Here is a 27067-nt window from a genome sequence, read left to right on the forward strand (position 1 = left end):
AAAAGACAAGATGAATCTCATTGTAAAGGAAATTTCAGCTGTCAGTTTCTGACAATGAGAGAAAATCACTCAGAACATTTTTATCATATGAAGTAAAGTGTAAAGTAGAGAACTGCAAAGATTGTCTTTAACTGGCTACAATGGAGTTCACAGGAACTAAAGAAACACTAAAACTAATATAACTGCATTGTGATCATTTACACAAATACATTTACCGAAAATAATTAAATAATAATATAAGCACATAGGTGCTTTAATCTGGATGTGTCATAACGTCGTGAATCAGAAGCTGACCTCATTGCGCGGAGAGCCACCTTGTACGCCAGGTCTGCGTCGTGCGGCAGCAGGGCAGAGAAGAGGTACTTGGCGAAGGTGTGCATGGGGACACTCTCCCTGTGGATGACTTCACCCAGGCCGCTAAACGGACCAGCTGAACCAAGAGACGCACAAAACAATGTTTTGTTTTAGCACATTTCACAGGAGCACAGTGTGTCCTAGAAGCTTCAACACAGAGTGAAAAAAATGTTTGTTGTTGTTGTCGTCGTACCATCTAGTAGCTGTATGGCCTGTTTCCGAAGAGTCTGAACCAGGAGATCGTCCAGCTCCAGCTCTTGAAGTTTTGCCACAATCTGCTCCTCATTACGACAAACCTACAAAAAATTCACAACAAGAAAATCTTCTGTTTGCTATCAATGAGAAATGAAAGGAAAATATTCTGGAGGAGCTAAAAACTTCCACCAGCTTCCTCCTTTAACAGATAATAGTTGCTTTTTTTGCGACCTCCTATTGTTTCATTAATTACATTAATTACATTCATTTCTGAATTTCATATCAAGACTGTCAATGAATCATGTTTGAATTCATTTTATAATAAAACACATTAAGTTGAGATCCTTTAATTAAACCTGTTTACTTGCAGAACAGAACTGACTTAACTAAAAAAAAACACTTCAAAGTGTAAATACCCTTTAAGAAGGGATTTTGAGCTTGAGGTATTATCAGACCAACAGTGTTCTTTAATTCCACACACTTGATTCTATCTTTTGTCACAGTGCACGACAGAAAGTGTTTTTATTTCAGCCGGTGATCCAGTAAAAGGTGCTTTCACAAATTTAGTTTTATATGCAATTCCTGTCTAAAACACTAATGTTTGTGCTGATTCCTGTGACATTAACAAAGGTCTGTGTTCAGCACTTTAAAGCAGATTACCCCTCACACAAAGAAATGTTCCTTGGATTTAGTCTAATTCACTGTGAACTGATGTACTGCGACTTTCTGCTTGTTTTTCAGGGAACAAACTGATGTGACCTTTTCTCTCTGTTTGCACTGAAAGCACTTCACACAGACATTTAATTACAGTGATTTTCTATCATGACGATGTTGTCTACAACAGACAAATTTTTAATATGCAACAAGCCATAAATGCTGTTCAGCTTCCCACTAACATCTTTCAGACAGCCTGAGCTCAGATTATGTTGAAATTATATTTATTATTACCACAAATCATCATGTGACAGTGTTTTTCAGAATGACCATACCTTATCCTGAGCATACAAGCCCTCGGGCATTATCCTCTGCTGGCCCATCCCCATCAGAGCCACCTCTAAGGCTAGAGTCAGGTACGACTCCCCACCATCAGGACTACCCCACACGGGGACATGGTGGTAGACTGGAGGTCTGGGTTCTCCTTCTGAAGGGGGAAATGGAGAAAGGAAAGAGAGATGGTCACAATGTGCCGGATTAATTCTTCTACACTATGGCGCAGGGAGTGAGCCAAACACTGCAGAAACAAAAAGATTGTAAAATAAATAATGTGTTTCTTTTAAACACAAATCTTATTGTGTTTCAGCACATGGAGAACCAGTGTTTTGGCTCATCAGTGTGGACTGAGAGTTATGGGTCACTGTAATTATCCCACATCAATACTGACATCCACTCACTGCAAAACTACCCAACTTCTTTATTAGATTTTTTTCCATAAGTTAAGTGAAGCCAAAATCACAGTTACAAAAATGAAAAATGATCATGATGAAATCTTTAAGTTAATGTGACACTGACTCTTTCAAGTTTTTCCCTGAGCAGACACAAGTCTTTTAGCTATGGCTGAATAATAATCTGAAAAGGAAAAAAAAAACACTTCTAGTCTGGTGTTAATTGAACTGAAATGACATTAGGTTTTGTCAGTGATCAGTTTTCAGTCATTACGTGTTGAGCTGCTGAACTCGGAGCTCTTCTAATCTCAATCTCACTGCTCTCAGAGGAGACGAGGGATCATCGTCTGGTTTTCAGTTGCAGGAAACTAAACAAAAAGTAGCTGAAATTCTCGAGTTGTCATAAACAAATTAAATAAAAAGTAGAACCAGTTGGAGGGAAAATCACCAAATCTGGCAACAATGAGCTTCAATATATCTGGTTCACATTTTCACACAGAACAAGGACGGTGGACTTTTTGTCCTGTTTCTCACAGTGTAGTAGAAGACCAGTAACGACAGAAGGAATGATTGAATCAACCAGTTCAGTTCTTTCAGAGTACTGTGGGATGAGTACTGCATTTAGATATAATGAAAAAACCCAAACCCATCTTTTAATAAAGAATGGAGCTCGCAGATCTGAACTCAAACTAAAATTCTCCTGCAAAGTCAAACGTCTGCAGGACCAGGGAGTGAGTGAATGTGTGTAACAAAGTAGACATGTGGGCTACATGGCAGAGTGTGTCCACAAATCTTAAGATGGCCGCTCATCCTACACCAACGCTCGACAATTATAACTGAGAACAGATGCCAGAGCAGAGTCTCAGCTGTTGATTGGTGCCCACCTCCCCCCACACCCCAATCCCATCATTCTGCTTAAATCCCCTCCGAGCAACAGATCCCCTCAATCCTGTTTATTCCAGGGATGTGTGTGTGTGTGTGTGTGTGAGAATCTAGGGAAAAGTGGAAACTGGTTTTACAGACTTAAACCCAGCGCCAACTCGTTTTTGTTTTGTTTCTCTTTTTTTTTTGTACCTCGGCTGTTGATTGATTGGTTGATTTGAAAAGATCAGTGAGAAAAGAGCATTCTGATTGGCTGACACATAGCCTGGGTCCGCCCCCCTCTCTCCTTTTGACAGATGTTCCCAGCTGTTCTCCATTGGGAAATAAAGCATGGTGACCGGGCTACACACACACATGCACACAAAAAATAATCATACCACTCTCCTCAAATTCCCAAAACAACAAAAGACAATCATTCACTCTTTCTCCAACACACACACACACACCAATGAGTGTGCCAGTGGTCAGTGCATTGTTTGAACTGACAATAGTTCCCTGTAGCCTGGTAACAATGGGAAAACCCAACCCCTATTCTGCTTTGTTGCAATGGCCACTGGTGCAAAAAAGCCACTGGCCAGGGTGAGAAATGCAAATGGTGATGGATTCGATACATCTCTCACACACACACACACACACACACACACACACACACACACACACACACACACACACACACACACACACACACACACACACACACACACACACACACACAAAGAGTGTGGTCTAAATGAGCAGGGTGTTCCAGCCCGACCCATTCATGCTCTGGTAGTTTATGGCTGTCTGCAGCACAATAGCGCCTGGTCCTCATATAAGAGCACGGAGTCTGTTGTCTGATGAGTCACTGCTGGTGAGCCCCATCACCTCAGCTCAGGATTTACACCTCCTGTTTGTAAGATAAGGCCTTTGATGGACATATTCCTGTGTGAGGAGACTGGGAGGAGAGTCATGGTCGAGTATGAGCTACATACTGAGGCTTTAGGTTATTTTATAGGTTTAGTGGACAGTAGTGTAGCTTAGACACTGTTACTAGACAGTGGACACAAAGAGGATGAATAATTTTGAGTTTGATGTATGTATATGAAGATTAATTTCATTATTGATGACTTTTTCGACAAGTAAAGGTAGATTAAAGATTTCATTTATAAGGTGTCAGAAAACACTGTTGTTGCTAACGTTAGTAAATGGTGTTTTTGCTGCTTTTACGAGTTTATCAGTGGAAAAGTGGAAATGTGATCAGTCCAGTCTGTGTGGATGAAGATATTCTCTAAAGATGAATGTCGTCTTTTTTCACATTTCTATTCTCACATCCAACAGCACAATAAGACATTTTTTCCTCGCCTGTTTCACTTTACATGTTTCTGCTGTTTTTCTGAGCCACAACTGCATCATGTAGTCACTGTGACGTCCACTCCACACTGGTCTGTTAGCCTCATCCGCTACCACTTTGTGTTTAGCGCTGATTAGGAATTGCTATAGTGCTAACATGCTTAATTGAAGTTGCAAACATGGTAAGAATGAACATGTCTCTACAATAAATGAATACAGTCCTGCTGCCGCAGCTCTGACCAGCACTCTTTCCTAATGGCTGCTTATGATGTAGGCAACAAAGGAAGTGAAGCTTATTTCAGCGTTGCTCACCATGAGCGTTGGCAAAAGAATGAATTGAAAGCTACACTAAAAATTTTAGAGACTCAGGTCTTCAGCTTGTAAAGAACAAAGAGAACTCACAAGATGATTCAAGAAACCAGCTACGTTCCATCTCTAAAACTCAACTCATGACAACCCTGAAGAAATATTCTGTTGAGACCAGAAACACTTTCTGAAAGTAGGTGGTTTGTTGATGCACCAGAAATAATGACAGGTCACAAGATTCACTCTGCAGAAAGGCTACATGCAAAAGACACTTAAGAGTCTGAAGAGTCATAAAAAAAAGAGTAGTCACAAGTTTGTAAAGGCCGACAATAAAGCACATCAGGCTTTCTGCCTGGTAATAATGTGAACCTTCACTATAGACTCTACGTGGTGATTTCTCATAATAAGTCTCTTAGAAAAGCCTCTATATCAAAAAGGAGAAACAGGATCATGTCTTTGTTTTGTACCTCCGGTGTCCATGTTGTTGTCGTCATCCATGCGGCAGGTTTCGGTGAGCGTGGTGAACAGGCAGCCAATCGGGTCTAAGGGATGACCCACCCAGCCTTCCAGGTTGGTGGTGGAGGTCACGCCCCTCTGGAGAAGCTCTGACAGAGGAAGAGAGGAGAGAGGTAAGAATGACGCATGATGAGCGGTCAACGCTTTACGTCGTTCCAGGAAAACAAACACAGGACAGTGTGTGTGTGTGTGTGTGTGTGTGTGTGTGTGTGTGTGTGTGTGTTTTACCTTTCTTTTGGTGTTTGTAGATGTCCATCTGTCTCTGCTGTTGGAGGCGGAGCGTGTTGATGATGGCAACCGCCAATCGCAGGGCTTCCCTGGAGTAACCGTGGGAACGCAGGGCATCAACGCGAGCGCATGCTGTCGGGACGTGGTCTGTGTTGTCGACAGGGAGAAAAGGTAGGGTCAGGACAGGTTCACACACACACACACACACACACACACACACACACACACACACACACACACAACAGCCAGTTACAGATGTGTATTTTTCTTCCAAACTTTTTCACTCACTCTCTCACTAGTAGACTCAAAAACACACTGTGGGACACTGAATGTAGTTGGTAATAGCACATAGACACACACACACACACACACACACACACACACACACACACACACAGTGCAGTCTCAGCAGAATGCCAGTGTGTGTCTGATAGCTGGCTTAAGTTGCAGAATCTGACAGATCTTAGCTGGAAGCTGCTTACTGCAGATACTGGCCTCAATATCAGCAGAATTACTGTGTGTGTGTCTGTGTGTGTGTGTGTGTTGGGTCAGCTTTCAGTGGAATTAGAGATTGTGTATATATGGAACTGCCACAGAAACACTCAGTCCTTCTGAAAATGAAGTTTTTTCTATCCTGACAGGCTGCACAGGACGTGTGTGTGTGTGTGTGTGTGTGTGTGTGTGTGTGTGTGTGTGTGTGTGTGTGCGTTTTGTTCAATGCATGTTTGTATCCTGAATAAACATTAGACAAAATAAATGATAAGAGATGTGTGCACTGTATGCACGTGAGGAGTGAGGCTTTTACCCAGCCACAGCGGCAGACCCTGGGGGTTGAACAGCAGGCTCTCCCCCTCCCTCTGGTAGGACGGAGACATGTAGTAGTCGCTGCTGATGATCCTCTGCAGGTGGCTGTCCTGCCAGTGGAGGTCACAGGCCTCGACGGCGCGGCTGAACACGGTCCTCCTCGGCCTGGACAGAGAGTCTGAGGAAGACAAAACACACACACACACACACACACACACACACAGAGGATCAGTGATAGTGTCATGTTGTCTCATCTCCACAAGTTCAGATGAATCCTGATGTGTGTTTATATTCTGATGACATTGTGTGTATGTGTGTGTGTGTTTTGGTGCTGACCCTGTGCGAGGTTGCTCTGCGGCAGAGCGTTGGTGATGTTTGGAAGCTCGCTGCCGTAGTTGCCGTCCTCCAGCGGGCAGACGTCCATGTCCCCCCACTTCTTCAACTGCTTCAGCCAGCCGCTCTTCTCCTCGCTTTTACAGTGGGGGTTTAGCACCACGCACACCCATAATGCACCTGGGGAAATAATGGCCATCAGAAGTCAGGATACAAGGGATGCAGAGCTTTTGGAGTTCTGTTTGTCTGTGCTTTCTGCTCTCTTTCCTCTGGCCTCCTTGGAAAAATAGGGCCTTTATGAACATCCCACAGTCAAGAGAAACCTGTTATTTTTTGAAACATTTTATTTAAAAGGAATAAAAGTCGTCTTGTTTGCTTCATTAAACACTGTCATACAAATTTTTCAGGGAAATTTTACATGGAGTTTGGAAGTTTTTATGATGACTTCTGAGAACGGAATGTGAAAACTGAATACATGCACAGTTTTGTACAGATAACTGTCACACCTCAAATCATACCATGAATAAAACCAGCAAACCACAGAACGAATAAAATAAAGAGCCAGAGGTGAAATGATGACAATTAATTGATTAGTTAATTTACTGAAAACTAATCAGAAAACAACAGTGACAATCAATTGGAGTAACAATTTTCAAATGTGACAGTAAATGGATGTGGGCTGAGGTTTTGGACAAAATAGGTGAAATGGAGAAATCGCTTTTTTAAATTTATTTTTATATTTTTAATACTATTTTCTGATGTTTTAAAGCCTAAATGATAAAAAAACAATCAATACATTGATTGAATATCAAAAATATTTCCTAGTTACATCACTAATTCAATACAGCAGAGACAAACTCTGATTAACTTCTGCATTTAGTCAAGTGAACAATATGCTGCTGTTTTTTTCTCTAAAACTGCCACAACATCTCTGAGTGTTTCACAAAATCAAACATCCACAGTGATGAATGTGAATTATTTTTTATTCATAACACTAACACTGAAAAACAAAGAAAAAGTCAACTCACAACTGTTATGAATTTAATAAATTAAACATGAGTTCGCCTGGTCATTTAGAAAAGCTGCAGTTGTTTCATTGAGCAAATCAAACGACTGGAAACATCACCTGCAGCCTGGTGTCGACCTCTGCTGCCTCACTGCTCTTAACTCACCCGTCCTACACAAACCTGAGCCCCGTCGACTGTCAGACGACGTCTGCGTCTGAGAAAAACAGGCAGCAAACCCTGACTGCCTGTGTGTTATTTCTGTCTGTGTCTGTGTCATGATCTCCCTCGCTCACCCAGGAAGTGTTCTTATTGACCTCCTAAATGCTGAGATTGATTGCAGAGAAGCTGAGCAGCTGTATTGATCGGCAGCCTTTATCATTCACTCAGTGCAGGGAGCGAGAGGAGAGGAGCCGAGAGGCTTGAGCCGGAGGAGAAGCTACTGACTGGATGACCTAATGGCTTACTGATTGGATAAGCGTTTACCTGACAAGGTGGCTAGATAGTTGTCTCAGTAACTGACAGACTGGACGCCTCTGTAAAGTCCTTGTGGTCGTGTGTTTCTGACTGTTCTTACCAAGCTCATCCCAGAGCTGCCGGCACTTGTCCGTCATGCCCGTGCCCTGCTGTCTCCATAGCGACAGACGAGGGTCCGCCATGAACTGTTCCGTTATGAGCGTCAGCATTCGGGCGCCGTTGGAGTCTCGCATTCGGAGCATCTCCCGCACCTGGAAAGAACCGGAGAGCGCAGGTTTAGTCGCTGTGTGTAATCCACAGAATGTATTTCAGGAGAGAAAAAAAACACAATGGGAGACTGTGACACTCTGAAGATTCAATCTGACAAATTTTGAGCGAGTTCTTAGTTCTTGGGGAAAGAAGCTGTGCTATTGCATCTAAAGAACGATGGTTCAAACATCGCCTCTGAGATGTAAAGTAAGACCATCTGAATGCCACATAAAACTAAATAAAAGTAGCAGTTTGGCACTGAAAATGAGAGAAAGGCTTCTTAGAATATAGGTCGTGATAAGTGGGCTTGTTTCTCTCAGACAAAGAGCACTAAGAGAACGTCTTTATAACCCTTGCACTGACTTTGAAGATTTGCAAAGCTATATTTAACCATATTCAACCTGTTAGTGCCTGGAGTTAGAATAATACACTGAAAGAAATCTTGAGATCTTGTTCTCAGTAGCTGCGAGCACTGATTTTTCATTTGTGCCATTTTGCCTGTGGGAAACCAGACTTCTACACGGAGATAAGAATCGACACCAAAGGGCGCAGTCGTCAGTGAATCACTATACTCTCTGACAGCACAAAGGGTGAATATGAACTGAGACTATATATTGGGTCACTTTTACACGAGGATCAGTTTACATATTTGTGTAATATCTTCTGTATTTACAGAGGAGCTTTGTTAAATCTGAAAAACAGCCGGACCGTGATCACATGTTGAATTAATCAGGTGGGTAAGAGTCTCGTGAAAGACACTACCACATTGCATTGTGGGAAATGTAGGCTTGAGCTTTCTTTGAGCAACAGCCTGGACTCAAAGTTAGGCTGTGTCACCTCTGCTGCTTCAGTGTGATCTTTTTTTTAATCTTTTGAAGTCCCCAAACATTTTGGATGTGCGAAGCTAAATCACTAGACCACCGGTTTAAAGTAGGTGCCTGTTCACATCCACTAGGTTTAAACCTGTTGATATGATGAACCTTTTAGCCTCGAGTTGCCTGTTTACACATGCAGCAGACACAAAGCAATGTTAGTATCCATCTGGAGTGTCTCTGGTTACCTAATGAATGCAAGTCCAATATTCGCTCTCCTTTTAGCTTCTTTATGCTCTTCTGTCCGGCATAAGCTGCTCCACTACCTCGACTAGCTGCATACCGTTAGCCACTTTTCCACTTGGATGTAATGACCTTCTACATCCATACCATGTCTGCCTGCCTCATGTCACGGGCATCACATGACCAACAGAGCGTAACCTGATTGGCTGGATGTTGGTTCGATTAGAGACAGAATCGATTGCTTAGCCTAGATATCCCTGATGTTTTTTTTACTCGAATTTTGGAATCTGAATTTTTCCTGTCAAATTTGAGCACTTGAATATATATGATTTGAATTTTTTAATGCTTGAATTTTTCATTCCAAATTTTGAAAAATTCACAAGTTGAATTCACAGTCAAAAACATTCAGATACGTAATTTCAATGCAAAAAAAAAAAAAATCAGTGCTAGAAATTCACGGGTTTTACTATTTCAAAATCTAGTGAGACAGATTTGCTTCCACAGATGTAGCTCGAGTAGAGGAGTAGCTGACAGCAGATGATAAAATATGTAAATGAAAATAAAAACAGATACCAGTAAATAGTAAAATATGAGAAAATTGATTAAAAGCCAAGTTCAATAAATGGGTTTTCAGCTGTTGTTTAAAATGTTCTGTATCTCCTGTAGCTCTTGGCAGGATGTTCCATAGTTTGAGCATAGTAAAAACAATGTCTATTTAAAAGCCCAGCAGCAGAGGATCTAAGAGCTCGTGGAGGATTATAAAACGACAGAGAGATTGCAATGTTTTGACTTGTTAGAGTTTTATAGTTATAGTAAAAACAAATTGTAAATTTTAGTGTCATTTCAAAAGGATCACTGGTGAGTTCAGAGGCTGCTGGGGAGCCAAACATTAATTAAGGGACTGAATATAAATTGTTATGTTATGTATTGTTTGTTGGCGTTTAGAATAATTTAGACAAACTAATCAATCAGTAAATCTCATGATGAAGCAGTGGGAGGAAGATGTGGTGTGTACCTTAGCGAACATGGAGTTGAGCTGCTTCCCAGAGCCGTAGTAGCCTCCCTGGGACAGAAACTGTTTGACTTGCTCCCTGACTTGATCCTCGTCCAGATGCCAGCAGTTGTCGTCATCAATGCTGGCACCTGCAGTCGGGTCTGGAGCGCCTGAGAACACACACACACACACACACACACACACACACACACACACACACACACACACACACACACACACATACACACTTAATGACAGGCGCACACACACTGACAGGAACATGTACAAACAAAATGCATCACGAGGGCACAGCTTCGGTCTAACATTAACATCCTTCTCACATCATCAAAGTCGCTGTAAACAAAGTGAAGTCTGTGTATTCGCTCAGTCACCCCGTTCCTTCCTGTCCTCGATTCACACCCCGGGAAAAAAAATAAACAGACGGTGACCATGGGAAATGAGGGATCACTTTTACACAGCCTCACTCACAAAAACACTGTTTCCTTTGCTCGATACTGACATTTCATCCTAGATTTAATCCTTCAGAGGTGAAGGAGGGTTAGAAATACCATCCTGAAACCAAAACAAAAAAAATCTGTGAGTTCATTTAAATCTCTGCTGCTCTCATTCCTATTTGTTTCAACATTAAACTTTAAGTGCACCTATGTGACACAAGAAGAGCTGCTCTTATAAGGCTAATCATCAGAATCAGAATCAGAATCAGAATCAGAATCAGTTTTATTGCCAAGTATGTTTTCACATACAAGGAATTTTTTCTGGCGATTGGTGCAATTGATCAGCAACAGTGGGGCTCTCTAGCCTTGTTGATGAGGCTAATAGCAGATGGGAAGAAGCTATTTTTGTGGCGAGAGGTTTTGGTCCTGAAGGACCGCAGCCTCCTGCCAGAGGGGAGTGTCACAAAGAGTTTGTGTCCAGGGTGGGAGGAGTCAGCTACAATCCCATAAACAGGGAGAATCAAAAAATATATATTTTTCTTCCCCTCTGCACCAAGTGTGTGTGTCTGTGTGTGTGTGTGTGTGTGTGTATGTGTGTGTGTGTGTGTGTGTGTGTGTGTGTGTGTGTGTCGGAGTAATACTACAGGGAAATGTAGATATGCTCCAAAGGGGGAAGCTGCTTTGATCTAGCAGGAAGTGAGCTGAGGAAAGCCCAGAGATGTGTTTCCAACTGGCTGTGAGTGCGCCGCAGCAAACAGCAGCGCTCCTCCATCAAAGACAGGCCTCGCTCCTGGATCGACTGAACTTCAACCCCCATGATCCCCCTTGTCAAACACAGAGAGGAAACACAGCGCGGGGCTTCCTGGACGGCGGAGCTGGAGAATGTCAACATTTAGCAAGGAGGATGAAATAGAGAAACAGATAAAGAGTTTTGTTTGGTGAAAGGATGTGTGTCGTTTTGCCCCCCCCCCCACCGCCGTCGCCGCCACTGCGTGTCTGTTGTGTTTCTCCTCTTCTTTTTCATCTCAGTGCTTTCTCTGGCGCTTTCATCTTTCCACTCCTCTCTGTCTCCTCTCTCCCATTTCCTCAAGTGCAGTTTCTCCTGTCTCTTCCTCTCAGCGTCCACTTCCTTTCCACTCATCTCTCTCTACCTTCTGCTGCATCCATTTCATCATGCAACTTCTTTTCCTCGGCTTTCTTCAGCACACCCCTGCCACTGGAAGGAGGTGGTGACTGGAGAGTGGGAGCTGAGAAATCAAACGAGCCATTTGAAGCCTGGTTTGCTGCTTCGCTGGAGTAATCAGGGGCTCTGACGTGTGACAGCCTGTAGGCTGCCATGTTTCAAGTCTGGAAGCTTTTAAGTCTGGCCTGTTGCTGTGAAGATATCACTGCAGGGGGATGGACAGCATCTCCACAAAGCAACAACTTTTCAAGAATTAAGAAAAGCTTTGTACTTTCCTATTGACTGCCATGCTTTTACTGCATTGAAAACATCAGATCTGGATGGATTTGGTAGATAAGTGCTAGATAAGATTCACAGAACAGTTCTTCTTCACTTGACACCAAACAAAAAAAAACAAAAACGGATTGAACATGTTAGCACAGAAGCTGCCCTCTTACCATGGACCTGGTTGATCTCAGAGTTGGAGGACAGGATCTCATCGGCCAGTTTCTGAGCGGTGGGCAGGACCTCAGTGTGGTGGGCTGTTATCAGATACTGGACCAGCTTCTGCAGCTGGTCTCTGTTCATCTGGAACAGCGTCTCTGAGATGGGCAGCCGCAGCTTCACCTGCATCAGACACACATATAGAAATGTTGGTGTGTGACAAGAAAACTGTCCTTATGACTTAGTTTGGAAATGTGATAACTGTGAGAGGTTTTTGGTCTGATTCTGGTTCTTTGAAAACACACACAAATTAATTATCAAACCCAAACTTTATAAACTTTAAACCCTTAAAAGCTGTGTTTGTTCAGGTGTCAGTTTCTTCATATACAGACTTATTGCACTGCTGGTCTTAGCTCAGCATTCCTTAAGTTTATTATTTTCAGTATAACTTCGGCTACAGAAATGACAATGTTTGGTATGAGAGTGGAGGTGATGTTAATATAAAGTAATTTCACTGAATAACAGGCTCAACACTGTATGAAACCCTCTTCTTCTACGTCCACACTACTACCTTTTCATTTTAGGACAACGTTTTAAAATGAAAACAATCTCTGTCCACACTAACATCATGACCATCCACCTACATTGGGCATGAACAAGCCGGTGTAAACAGGAAGCAGATCGCTACTCTGCTTCCTACTCGCTGCAGAAAATACTACGAATGACAAACAACAAAGACGGTTGTAGCATTAAAATGTAGAATTTAACTTTACAACAGCTGCTAGCAAAAACAACAAGATCAGCAACGCCTGTAATTAGTTATCCATGTTGCTTTCACCACTGGTAGTCGAGGCTGATAAGACCCAATCAGGAAGAGACTGGGTGTGTCTGCATCATTGTTTCCAAAGGTCTCAGTTTGTGCCCGACCAAACTACAACGCAACCCTGGAGTTTTCAGACTAGCAGAGTCCAGCAGCGTTTGAAAATGTCCGTTTTAGGTGCTAGAAACCTCTGGAGTAGAGTGGGCGACAGGAGGAAGTGTAGCAAAAGTGATGCGTTTTTAAAGTATGACGTAGTAGTGAGGATGTAGCCTTCAGATGATTGCATAGGAAGGGATAGAGAAGGGTTTCAGAGTTATCAGAACCATATCAACAGGATGTTCTATGCCTCAGTGAATCTATGCTAAAGTAATATCACAAAATATGTAGAAAGTAAAATGAAAAAATATATACATATACATACATACAAATATATAACGTTTACATAACTTTTACTTGTTATTTATGGATGTTTATCTTTGGAGAAACCACTGTCGAATGTTAACTGTGATTATTACCTGTTCAGGCTTGCGGATGCGGTAAAGAGAGAGCGCCACCACGTGCGCGCAGTAGAAAATGTCCCGGTTCCCACAGCCACAGGTGACTGAAGTGATCTTGCAGCGGTCGAAGCTGATGGCCACCTTGTGGGTGACCTCCGGCTCTGACGACGTGGCGGGTTCGGTTACTGTGCCACTGAGGTGAAATCCTGAGAAGACACAAAGAAGAAGAGGGGAGACGTGAGCTTTTACCAGGAAGTAAAACAGCATCTGCACAGTTGATCACCTTGACTGACTTTTTAATAAGAATAGGAACTTTTTTTTCCTCCAGCTGTCATTAATGAAACAAGGACCAAGACTTTCCATGGGCAGTAATGGCGACAGTATAAAATAAATATCATAGGAATGTGTTAGGTAGTTCACCTAAAACAACTCCTCTGTTTCAGCGTCCCACTACATCTCGTGTGTGGACTACAGAGTAGAAAAGAAGCATAAGGGAAGGAGAGAAGGAGCATCTGTGGTAATCTGAGCCTCTACAAACATACACAGTGAAGCTTCAGTACAAAACACACATTTTGATGAGACGTCTCCAACAGGGCACTGAGCCATCTGATCCTCTCTCCACCTCTCTCCTTATGTCTCTATGCATTTGTGTGTTTGCAGAGAAAAAAAGAAAAAAAGAGGTTGCTAGGTGTGATCATTGCCTGCCCACATATACTATCCACTCCCTCCCGGGTAGTAAGCACAGTTGATTGATTAAACAGATTAACTTAAACTCCGCTTTGCATAGTTAATCTTTACAACCCTCATGCGCCAAGCAGACTGTTTGCTGTTGGCAACTGTCGGGCTGTTGTTGAGCGTCTGTGGCTGACCACTGTTTGTACTTTTTGTGGTACATCAGGCATCGATGGCTCCACGTGGCCCTTACCAGCATGTTGAACTGGCTGGATGGATTCTGAACACTGACTATTGAGTCATTACTCCCTCTCATGCACGTGCATGTCGGCCATCAGCAGTCAACAGCTGCGGTCATTGCAATGAGTTCAACGGCAACTTTGAACAGACGATTGAAACTGAATGAATCAGCATTTGTTGGGGTTATTTTTTTTGTGAGGCAGGGACCGAGCATTTTAACTCAAGTGAACATGATGACCCAGTCCAAACCAATCTAAGTGACATACTGAGAGAGAAGTTGTATTCTTCTTAGATTTCCTGCAAAAATCAGTTTTTTGTATTTGTACATTTATACATTTCTTCCAATGCATCTCAGAAAATATGGAGCTATTTAAGAGGGTATTGCAGCCGTTTTAAAGGCTCATCAAAAATGATGTCTAACACCAAGCAGACATCAAGCTTTGGATGGAGACACAAGTTTGATAAAGGGAAGGAAACAACTCAGTTATGGGGTACCTCAGGGCTCTATCCTAAATCCTCTGCTGGTTGGTAGAGTAATATGTAATCATGTGTTTTTTTCCAGTATCACTTATTATTATCAACATCTACTGCACAAAATTGTAAACATGCAAACATCCATAAGGCAAAGAGCCAATTTTGAATACAGAGCTACTGGTCTGTTAGAAGCTAAATGTAATGTCCTTTAGCTTTTAGTAGACTGATGAAAACACAAAGAACAAATGAGGCGTTTTCATTCCACGTCAACTGCAGGGAGCCTGTATAGGGTTAGGTATTGTGAAGAAAAAAGAAGAACTGAGGAGAAGAGAAAGGTGGAACAAAAAGCCGGGTGAGTGAGAGAACGGTGAGAGAGGAAACGGGATAAAGAGGACGAGATACGAGGAGAAATGTGAGAGGAAAACAGAGAATAGAGGAGGGGAGAGTGTATCTGCTCTGTCCTGTCGTCTCACAGTGACAGGTCAATTATTTATGAGGTGAGGTGTGTGTGTGTGTGTGTGTGTGTGTGTGTGTGTGTACACATTGGATTACTGTATCTCGCCAAACCATAGCAACCCCACTGCTGATTTCACAGCGAGAAAGACAGGAGAGAGAGAAACATAAAGGGAGGACGAGCAAGCGGACTGGAAAGCAATGATACAGCTATTTTGGTCGTGGAAAAAAAAAAGAAGTAGGCTACGTGTTTAAAGTTCTGACAAACCAACAAACAACAACACAAACACACATTCACAGACATCAACAATTAAATCCTGGGGTGGAGGAGAGCGTGCTAGGGCAGTTAAACCACCTCGTTGGCAAAACCCCACAATAGGTTTTACCAAACTAAACGTTGTGAGCACACTCACACAAACAGACACAGACACAGACACACACACTCACACAGACACACTCCAATCAGATCCAATCAACTGCAAACTCCTCTGACAGGAGAAAGCTGAGAAGCAACAGGAAAGTCGGGGAGGAAGCTGACGACCACATCAGGGGCTGATGCACGTAGTTGAACGTACACAGGTCTCACACACTGACACCAGCCGCCCACTTCTCAGATCAACACCTCAACCTCCCTGTTACCATGCAACTCCGAAAAACACTGACCTGCAGACACAACCACGAGAACTGCATTCGGCCAAAAATAGTCTGGAGACGGGACATGTGTTCGTGCAGGTGTGCTGCTGCATGTACAGTTAAGAAGAGAAAATATGAACAAGAAATAATACAGCTACGAGTGTAAAGAAGGGAAGCAGTGATTTCAATGTCCTCTGGTGATATCAACCCAAATATCTCAACTCAGGATGCTTGACAGTATGAAATACTGGTTTAACACCAGTGCTCTCTTTCCCCCAAGTTTCAAACATGTACACCTGACTGTGTGAAGCTCATTGTGATTCTGTTTATACAAGATCACATCAGGCCAGAGGTGGCTGTAGAGCTAATGTGGTCAGTGCAAGAATAAGGCTGATAATGGCACCTATACCAAATACCAGCAGTTATTTCCACAACAGTCATTTCCTCCTCTGTATCAAAGATAAACAGAAACAGAATTATGTCATCCAGGTTACAGAATGTCCTGTTAACTGTGTGTTTGTTCAGTATTCGATTGTCCAGCTGGTGACAAACTGCGTTGTAGCAAAAGTTGAGCCAGTTCAAGGTTTTCCTTTGAAGATCCTGCCTTCAAATTAAAAAGCACTACTTCCAGAAAAAAAAAATAAAATAAATCCATGGAGTTCTGTCAATGAGCATATTTCTGTACAGTGGCCTCAAGCAAAAAAAACTTGGCTCAACTATGGTCAATCAAATGTGTACAAGCGCAGATGTCTACCTCAAAACTGTCCAACAGGGAAGAAGATGAATGCTTCAGTAATAACAACCCGCAGCGCTCATTCAGCAGATGCTTCTCTCAAACATCCATTCAACCTCTGAGAACTTTCCAGTCTTAACGTTGCAGTCCTGCCAGTTTAAGCTGATGGCATTGACTTTTCTTTCAGTGTTGGTAGTGCAGCGCCATTTTCTGACCTACACATGGCCAAACCATCAGAACTCCCCTCCAACATACCCACATACCAACTCATCAGAACCACATCAACACCACTGACTGATCTACTGACCGAAATACTGACAGACTGACCTAGCTGGTTTCATGCCAACCAACACGTCAACTTCAGCAGCGTGCCCACACGCGCCTGCTCAACAGTCTCCACTCTCAACTAACAACCAACATACCCATCGATTTCCAAAAGGGATCGACTGACCGCCACAAGCTGTCCACTCGGCCTGAACGGGGCATCTGACTATGACAGGAGGGATGAGTGAGAGAACAGACTGCAGAGTGCGAGAGAGAGAGGCTGATGCATCTGCCAGTGATGGACATAAAGAGTCCTCCAAATTGTTGAAATCTCTCCCTCCCACTGAGTCCGCCTGCCCAACCAATCTTTCTGTCTTGCAGCACATGGTAATACCATAAATGTCAGAAAAAAAGGGCTTTCCATTCCTTCTCTCCGTCTCTATAATGGATACACCTGTAGAGCCAATTTGCACTAACCACAGCTTAGTGTAAGGGAGTCCAAATTTGATCCTCTAGTAGCGAAATCATCACAGCGGAGGGCGAAAGATCAGGCAAAAATCGGGGGGAGTGCATTTCTTAAAAGCATCAGGGGGACATTTGAGAGCTATCTTCCCTCCAAGCTGTCTAAATAATGTCCTGTCAGTCATTAGTCATCGCTGCACTTGTCTCCAGAAATCCAGTCTAACATTTCTGATGAGTGCAGAAGTTTTGATGGCAGATGATATTCAGCATTCAATTTTCCCCCACAGCTGGGAGTGCTGATTTCCCTTTTCACTCTTGGCTTCAGACCTCTACTCCCCCCCTCCCCCGTCTGTGTCTGTTAAGTTAAAGCCTATTGTTGCTCAGGCCACAGGGATGAATGTGACGGTGACACTGCTGCTCTTTTCACTTTCAATCAAGTCTAAAATGGCTCAGACACAGTTCACAGTCCGTATGTCTGGCACCCCCCTCCCCTCCTTTCTCTCTTGCCAGTTTCACACATAAACCTGCAGCGATGCTCGGTTTAATTATCTGGTTAACTTACCAGTTTTTGGCATTTGTATCGCAGTCAGGCCTCTGCCCGTACAACAGATTAGGCAGAGTCAGGGTCTGGCTCATGAGACCAGCCACCGCAGGATGTTATGTACAACAACGCCTTTGGACTCTCTTGTGATTGACTCATTCATTAAAAACATTTTAGGTGAGAGACTTGAGAGGATCAATACCACTGTCATATCTGAATGGTAAATATCAACATATAGCCAACTGGTGGTTAGCTTAGCTTAGCATTAAAACTGGGAAAAGAGCCTTGCAGTTTCCCTGCTTCCAGTGTTTATGCTAAGTTACGCTAAAGCCTGGTGCCTTAAATTTACTGTACAAAAATGAAAGTGGTGTTGATCATCTCATCTGTCTCTGGCAATAAACTGAATACAGGTTCCTTCCTAAAATGAAAAACTAATCCTTGAAATAAAGATCTGTAAGAACATACAAACTATTTTCTATGATTTATAGGTGAAAGGTGCTGCTTCTGATGTCCGACTGATCCGATTAACTGCCAGGGGGTCATGCAACATAAGTTTTCATCTCCTGTCCCACATAACACCAGCAAATGTTGAGAGAAATTCATTCAACAAAAGGGGCTTTTCAGGCCTGTAGGCAGTCAGTCAGTAATGAAACTAACAGGAACTATAAACACGGACAGAAGAGGACCTAGGACAGAACCCTGTGGTACTCCTCCATGGTTGACTGAATTTCTTTCTCCCATTCATAAACTTGTATCTAGTGCCAGAGCTTGGTGATTCCATACTCAAAGGCTCAGTGTAAAACTGGACCCTTTCTTTTCTATGCTGCTCTCATGCAGACTGCCTCTGTGTGTGTGTACAGGCTGAGGGAGACAGTGTGTCTTCAGCAGATGGGGAGGCAATGACACTTGATAAAAAAGATTCTGCATCACACAGTCTGCAAGCGCGCGCACACACACACACACACACACACAAACAAACAAACAAACAAGAACGTGAACAAAACGACCTTTTCAGAGCCTGTCTGCTTTTGTTCTTAATGCCACAGTGAGTATAAAGACAAACCCATGCAAACTAGTCAGTGATATTCACAGCAGATATCGCGAATCTCTCTCTCTCTCTCTCTCACTCTCTCTCACACACACACACACACACACACACACACACTTCAGCCACTGCAACCTAACTATGGGTCTGTTTCAGCAGAAGAGATGAATTTCTAACAAAGGTGAATTAGGAGTGTGATGTGTGTAAACCGGGAGTGTTGCCAAGTACAATGATCTGGCCTAATCCTTAGGGAAAGTCACATGGCCTAATGTGTGTGTGTGTGTGTGTGTGTGTGTCATGTCTTTTTGTCTGTTCTGATGCAGATATTCATGCTTGCCCAGAAAACCTACGCACACTGTCCGCCACTGTGTGTGTGTGTGTGTGGTTATTAACAATCATACTTTCAATGTGCTGCATGTACAGTAGAGCTGTGTGAATTTGAACCAGGTATAATAATCCTCACTGTGATCCTTTAGGTAAAGAGTGAACATGAGGAACCACAACAGTTTCCCCACCTCTCCTCAAATAAGAGGATTTGTTTTCAATGTAGATTATTTGAATGTGTTGTAATGTAAGTAAAGAAAGACTTCACTACATATAAAACAATAGGCGTCTCTTCCAGGGGGTGAAATCCTGCAGCGCTGCTGTATCGATGTGAGAAAACTACAAAATGTGTGAAGAAACAATAAACAGAGGAGAAGAGACGACTGGAGACGATTATACATTTTTCTATTGTAATTAAAGCCCCCCCCCCCCCCCCCATGCTGCCATGCATATATATACATACGCACATATACACACGTCCTGCCTCCCTCCCTCCCAGTTGAACACCATCTGTCACTCGGTTGCAACCCCACCCACACAGAAGCCAGTTGGCCAATCAGGAGGCAGAGAGCCCCCCACGCTCATAGGCCATTAACCCCTAATCAGCTGGGGAGATGGAGCCAGGCGGTGAGCCAAAGTGTGCATGTACACACACACACACACACACGCACACACAAATAGACCGTAGTCTTATTCAACCTCCGCCTCACCATAGGCCTCGCAGACAGACAGTCAAGCCCCGCCCACCTCTCAGAGTGGATTTTAAAGTTCAGGGAGAGAATCTTTGAATCCATTCTTCTTCTTTCCCCGCAGCGCTGAGCCCACGCTGCACACACGTCTGCCAAGAGCCACTCCTTCATTTTACCACCCACACTGCATCACTGCATCCCCCAGTGATCCCCCCATTTTCTCTCATTAGGTGTTTTGATGTTAACGGTGGACCGGAAGTCCAAAATCTCCCACATGTCCTTGAGTTATCACCTGTACAAACCAAACACTACAGCTGATGTGTCTCGATACCCAGAACCTAGAAGTGTGGGTTGATACGTAACGTTGTTAGTTTCAATCATGAAATGAGGCTGCAAGAGAGAAGAGAAGCAAAAGCCGAGACAAAGTCACGGTTTCTGTGGTGAGTCGAGCTCCACCGACAAAGAAAGAGCACAGTGGCCCCCACATCCATCCCATCCTGACAAGTTTTTGTAGTTATTAAATATTGTTGCTGAGTAAAATAAAATTGTGCATCGGCTTGATTTTCACACATACATTATATTTGTGTATATGCTGGGAAATAAGTGACAGGAAACTGCATTGCAGAAATGCCAAAGATACGTTTGAAGTTTGTAAAGTTTTGTTTTACTCATGTTTGCCTTGTAGCAAAAGTCATATTTCATGGCCGTGGCTGTAATCTACTAATGGATCAGAAGATATGGTCATTAGGACGTGGGAGGCTTACAGACCACACCCAACAAAAACAAGTGTTTACAAGGCTTTGTTAAAAAATACCTATTTACATAATGAATCCAGAATCTCTCTCATTAACATGGTGTTTTTTTTGCACTGTATTTCCCAGAGTTCACTTGGTAACACTGCAAGTGGGTTAATGATGTTTCTCATTGTGTGTCTTGTTGCAGTGGCAGGAACTTGTGTTTGGTTTACTTTTGTATTGTGATTGAACAGAACCAATTAAACACAAACACACACAGACACACACACACACATCCTCTACACACACTCTGTCACTCTGAACGCTTCCCTCCCTCAGTCTACATCAGCGACACGTTACTATTTACTCTGATCAAGAAACTCCACCTTCAGCAGAAATACATCCAGTAGAAAAATAAAAAATCCCACCGACGCGTTTTTTTTCCTTCTCTAATCTCACCGGCCTTTTCCAAAAGTAGCTGAGGACTCATCCTCCTCCAGCAGCCAACACATCCCTCGCAGCCTGCGGCCCTTCCCATCTTCCATCTGTTCTGACAGCTCCAAGGTTAACACAGCACCCCCCTGCTCGCTCTCATTCACACACACAAGACACCCACATGGCCCTGTATTCAATCAGCCATCTATCTCTGTGCGCACAGACACACACACACAGTACACTGAATCTTCTCCTCCCCTCTACCTATCCATTCATCCATCATTCACCCATCCATCCTTCCATCCCCTCCCTCCTGCAGTGTTTGCTGATGCGATAACAGTTGATTGATTCATTTGTGATTTCCCAGCAGCCCTGTCCTATACACACACACAGACAGACAGACACACACACACACACACACACACACACACACACAAATCCCTGCTAACCGTCGGGACTCATTTGTCATGATTACATTGAATTGATTCCCTGATTTGCTCCATTCTGTTGCGACAGGGGAGGAGAGAACTAGGAGACAGGGAGGAGAGGGGGAGAAAGAGAAAAAAAAAATAGGAGAGAAAGGTTTAATCAAGTCCCTTTCAGCTGATGTGTCACTGCAGAAACAAGAAAAACTGCAGATCTGACAGAGCTGAAATCAGCAAAAGGCTGACATATCAGCCCCAAGTTCCCAACCTGATTGCGCAAAGGGCAACGGAGAACAGGAAAAAGAGGGAGGAACGGAGAGAAGAAGTCCAGCGGGACAGGAGGGAGCGTTTGACGTAAACCAGATTACTCTGAAAAGTAGCTCGGCAAAAGGAGAGATGAAGAGACGGACAAAAAACGATCAAAATCATCAAAATGAGGAAGAGCACATAAGATAAAGCTTGTAAGTCCTGGTCCACACACACACACACACACACACACACACACACAGATATCTTGCTTCAGATAAAAGCTGCAGACAGAGGGAGGGAGGGATGGCATCCTTTTTTCAACGATGTCTGAAATTCAATCAAGGACTTCATTCATCTAATCTGAAAGCAAACTATACAACCTGAAAACCAAAGTGGTCCAATTCAACATTTGCATACATTGTGCTGTTAATGGAGAGTCAGTGGTCGATTCATGCCATTGTGAGCATGTGTGGCACTAGGATGAAGGTTACTCGCGAGAGGAGAAAAGGCATGAACGCTGCTTTCAGCTTTGGAGGAGGAAAAAAAAGTGCTCGCACACAGACACGAGAAATAAATTATGTGGAACACAAAGCTGAGGATGGGTTGAGGTGAAGCAGAGTTAGGGCCTTGGTGCATATGCATTACACACAAAAACAGTCCTCTCTCCAGTGTCTGTAAACCCTGTTCACCCAAGGCTAAATTTGAGATAAGGAGGCTGTGTTTTTTTTGTTCCGGCCCGTTGTTTGCTCTGTTTTTAGCGTGGAGGCATTATTGTGCTGCGGCCTTGTCTGGCCACTCTTACAAAGAGAGGAGCAAAAGCAATTTATCAAGCTGCAAACACTCAAGAGACAGATTCATGTCACTCCCCTGCAAGTGATAACGCCCACGTTCGCTGTTTGGCCAGGACTTCCAGACTTCCAGACAGCAGAGTGCTGGTATCAGAGATGCAAAGATTAAAAGCAACGACAGTTGAGTTTAACTTTATGCAAACGTACTATGGTGCGCTGGGCAGCAATGCGATAGCACTTGTGTTAATTCCCACTGAAAACGTATCTACGTCCCATCACCCAGTCAGAGGTGAGTATGTAAAGAAGATGCTCAATGCAAACCAGAGAGCAAATGTGCCTGAAGGCTACGAAATCAGAGAGATGCGACACACAGCCTGCCTCCACATGTGAACAACCTGACAAGTTATAGAATTAATTAAATGTGTGTCAGTGTCAGAAGTGTAACGCTGGGGCCCACTGGACGCGTGGCGTGTCAGCTGATCTGCTGCGGCTGTGTGTCTGATCTGTTGCTGCTACTGTAGCTCTGTCTACATGGAGTTTTCAGGATACTTGAATGTTGGATTTCTCTTCATTTTAAATGAATTTTTGATTTATTTTTGACAGAAAATGTCTCTAAAATCCAACTGTCTCCACATGGAGCTGCTAAAATGGTTAAAAAATAAATAAATAAATAAATAAATAAATAAATAAATAACAATAACAATAACAATAACAATAACAATAACAATAATAATAATAATAATTATTATTATTATTATATATATATTCATGACTGTATCATATTCAGATTCAGCCTAAACATTGAGACTATGGTGAAAAGTGTCAGTTTTGTCTAATATTGCTGGTATGATGTCAATATGACATCAACAGGTCTTTTCTGTCTATTGCTGCTGTACATGAAAAATCCATCCAGTGTGCCAGAGCCCTGATGATCATTGTTGTCATCATACTGTTACCAGGAAACTACTTAAACCTATAAAAACATTCAATGTTACCAGGTTACAAACTATAATGTTAAACTGAATTTAAAATTAGCATTAAAAGGTATTAGGTTGCTAATTAGTAAGAATAAAAAAATAGTCAATGTACACCTTTGTCATTAACAAACAAATATGACAGCTTGTGAAATATGTGCTGACATTATCACAAACACTTTCATTAGAATAAGACAACCAGTTAGTTTCTGAGCTTTTAAAAAAATTTAGATTAGCCAATATTAGCCCATAAGCTAATATGACTGCTAGGTAGCAATTTTGTTGTGAGGGGATTTAATTTGCAAAAAAACAACAGTTATACCTTTTTTTATCATCGTGAAACGCATGAGCCATTGTGGGAATATGTGCTCATACTGTCACACAGAATTAGCTTTCATTAGCCTGTGACAACAAGTTAGCTTTTTAAAAAATTACATGTGTTAATTGCCATGTTTCTTTTGTTAACTCTGACAGACAGTTTGCATAACCTATGACTTATTAAAAAAATGTGGCTGTAAAAGACTAAAATTTAAAAAAAGTCAGGAAATAAATCAGTGTTGTGAACAGACAAAACTTTAGCCCACAAGGTAATATTACTGCCTGCTAACATTTTATCAGTTATTATGTATGGGCAACGAATTAACACTTAATATTGACAAAAACATGAAACAGTGTGTTAACTATCTGCTAATGTCGTCAAACAGAACTAGCTTTCACTCACTGTTAGCAACACAGTTAGCTTTTTAGCCTTACTGTGCCCACTGATGTGTTTCACCTGATTAGCTGTCAGACAAACACATAATCTGGTCGTTTAAAAAAAAAAAAAGACTACAAAAGATACAAAATTAAACAGCAGGGAGGCAAAACTGTAACGTACAAGCTAAAAAGATGTGTCTTTGTCTTTTCCTTGCAGCTAGTGTGGAAAATAAAAGCACAAAACAATGTGGGAAAAAGTTTGTATCATCACTTCTAATGAACTTTAGTACAAGCAAATGCGAGACATGAGACATGTTATTGGAGTTGGTTGCCAAAGCAGTGAGCACAATTTTGATCTTGCCATAGCAGAGGTGTATTTTAATATAACAATATTTACTTATATATTTTTATAAAAGAGAAATTTCACTGTTGCTGTTGGAGCTAGAAGAATAACTGGGACTAAAAGTGGGACAAGTGCAGAAGACAAATTGAAACTGACCCCCAACTGTCACTGTATTACGACCTCTCCTCCTAGTGGAAGAGGACAGAACCATGCCTGCCATGAACACACACGCACACACACGCACGCACACACACGCAAACACACACACACACACACACACACACACACACACACACACACACACACACACACACACACACACACACACACCAACATGTAAGCGTATAAAAGGAGCCGACAGCTGTGAAAGGTCACCGCACTGGATTTACCCCCCAATTACCAATACACCGTCTTACCGAAGACATGCACACGGATATATGAGTTTACATATGCAACACCAATTTTTTACACAAAGTGTAACCACCCATACACATGAAAACACACACACACACACACACACACACACACACTATCTGCTACATGTATAGATCCTTCCCTGCAGCAAACCATTCATCTGGAATGGATGTGTGTATCCTGGTTATCTTTAGGAGGTTTGTGTCTCTCTGTGTGCATCTGTGTAAGCAAAGCATGCAATGTTAATGTGGTTATGCACACACACATGCACATTCACACGCATGGATTTCCTGCTTGTGTTTACGTATGCCAAGCCTGTTGTCTCCGTCTCTCCCTCTGCTGCTCTTTTGTCTCTTCCCTCTCCGTCTCCCTCGCACTTTGCCCTTTTCCTAAACCAGCCGTGGCCTTAGCCATGGTTTTTGTTTAATATGGCGGCATGCAAAGCAAAGGAACAACCATCTGCCGTATGCATGCAGCTGACGTCTTAGGAACAACAAGGGCTGGCATCACAATGCCTCTTTAGTTGGTGTATGCGTGCGTGCATGCCTGCGTGTGTATGTGTGTGTGTTTGTTCTTCAAGCGCAGTCTGCAGGGCAAGATAAGTATGCATTTAAGAGGCTTATATTTCATTTCAGGAACTGAGGGAGACAAAATGGCTCCATTCTGAGTTGGCGGACACAACATAAGGAACAGCGAGGTAGCAACAAAAACAGAAAAGAAAGAAAAAGCTCGCTCCGGCGCTGTTTGTGCACATACACAAGAGGAAGGAGGTACAAAGCCCAGCATTTGTAGTTTGTGCACAAACACAATCGAGCACAAAGGCGAACACTTGATATACAAATCCAGCTTTATTAATCAGTGTTTTTGTTTATTGTGCAGCTAAAAGCCAGAATCTGATGAAAGCAGCCAAAAATCAATGTCTTAAGACTGAACAAAAGTAACTTCAAGGACATTTCAGAGTAAGTGAATATTGACCTGGGCTTGTCAGGCAGATGACACACTTATGTGATGACGGAAGATGTGCAGCAAAAGCACACAAAATTAGCAAAAACACAAACAATATGAATAACTGAGCATCTTACTGATGTTAAGCAGTGACTGAAAGTGGCCCGAGTATAGCATGTCAACAGTATTTCATGGCAGGAGCTGGTGAGTTTCAGCTTTACTTCTGACAAACAAAGCTGAAAAAACACTTTCTGACTCGCAGCAGCGTTTACAGACAGTTAATTTTAGATGCTAACATTTGCTGAAGGTGAATCACTGTTTGGATTCTGAGAGAACACCCGGGGAACTGAAAGTACACGCTGGTGCTTCACCGGTTAATCTGGCTGCCCGTGCACCACAGTAACAGCTCGTCTCGCTGAGGTTCATATCGAACAAAAGAGGCAGAAATTTCAGACGTGGACTCAGTTCAATCCCTGCTGGCAAATCTGAAAATAAATACTGACTGCAGGTTTTATGTGATGTTTTGGTTCCGCTTCCACAGGATATTTCCTTCAGTTCATTCTGGGAAATATTTTGTCTGACGCAAAAGGTCGTGACATTTGTGGTTTTGTTGGACTGTTTGTTGGACTGTCTGTGTTGTTGAAACCTTTTTCCACCCCCTGATTAGCCTCCACCCCTACAGAGCTGATCACTTGCACAATCATGCATGAAACATGAATAATGAAATATAATGAAAACAGCTTGCAAGCCAATGTACAAGCTGACGATCCACACATGCCCTCTCTCTCTCTCTCTCTGTGTGTCACGCACACACGTACACAATAGCTCTGCAAGGGCGAAACTCTCATTTATCCATTAGCTGAAAAGCAATCACAGATTTGCACACACACACACACACACACACACACACACACACACACACACACACACACACACACACACACACACACACACACACACACACACACACACACACACACACACACACAGAGAGGGGTGGGGGACTTCTGGTTGACTTCATCAAGCTCTCATCAAGCCAAGCCACCAT

At 42.7% G+C, this 27067-nt stretch overlaps 1 protein-coding gene across 1 annotated transcript in view; it reads right to left on the reverse strand.

Annotated features, from left to right (window-relative positions):
- Positions 1-27067, reverse strand: part of zswim5 (zinc finger, SWIM-type containing 5) — a 67847-nt gene that overhangs the window by 5479 nt on the left and 35301 nt on the right. Inside the window, exons 2-12 of the mRNA XM_071490681.1 lie at positions 13505-13692; positions 12184-12352; positions 10130-10278; positions 7911-8061; positions 6333-6509; positions 5998-6174; positions 5193-5339; positions 4916-5053; positions 1539-1690; positions 548-650; positions 295-430 (exon numbers count right to left, since the gene is read on the reverse strand). Coding sequence (XP_071346782.1) covers positions 295-430; positions 548-650; positions 1539-1690; positions 4916-5053; positions 5193-5339; positions 5998-6174; positions 6333-6509; positions 7911-8061; positions 10130-10278; positions 12184-12352; positions 13505-13692 — 1687 coding nt within the window. The remainder of the gene's footprint in view (positions 1-294; positions 431-547; positions 651-1538; positions 1691-4915; positions 5054-5192; positions 5340-5997; positions 6175-6332; positions 6510-7910; positions 8062-10129; positions 10279-12183; positions 12353-13504; positions 13693-27067) is intronic.

The sequence above is a fragment of the Trachinotus anak genome, unplaced genomic scaffold (assembly GCF_046630095.1).
Source record: "Trachinotus anak isolate AG129_WGS33_773 ecotype Australia unplaced genomic scaffold, CSIRO_AGI_Tana_v1 ptg000012l, whole genome shotgun sequence".
NCBI lineage: Eukaryota > Metazoa > Chordata > Actinopteri > Carangiformes > Carangidae > Trachinotus > Trachinotus anak.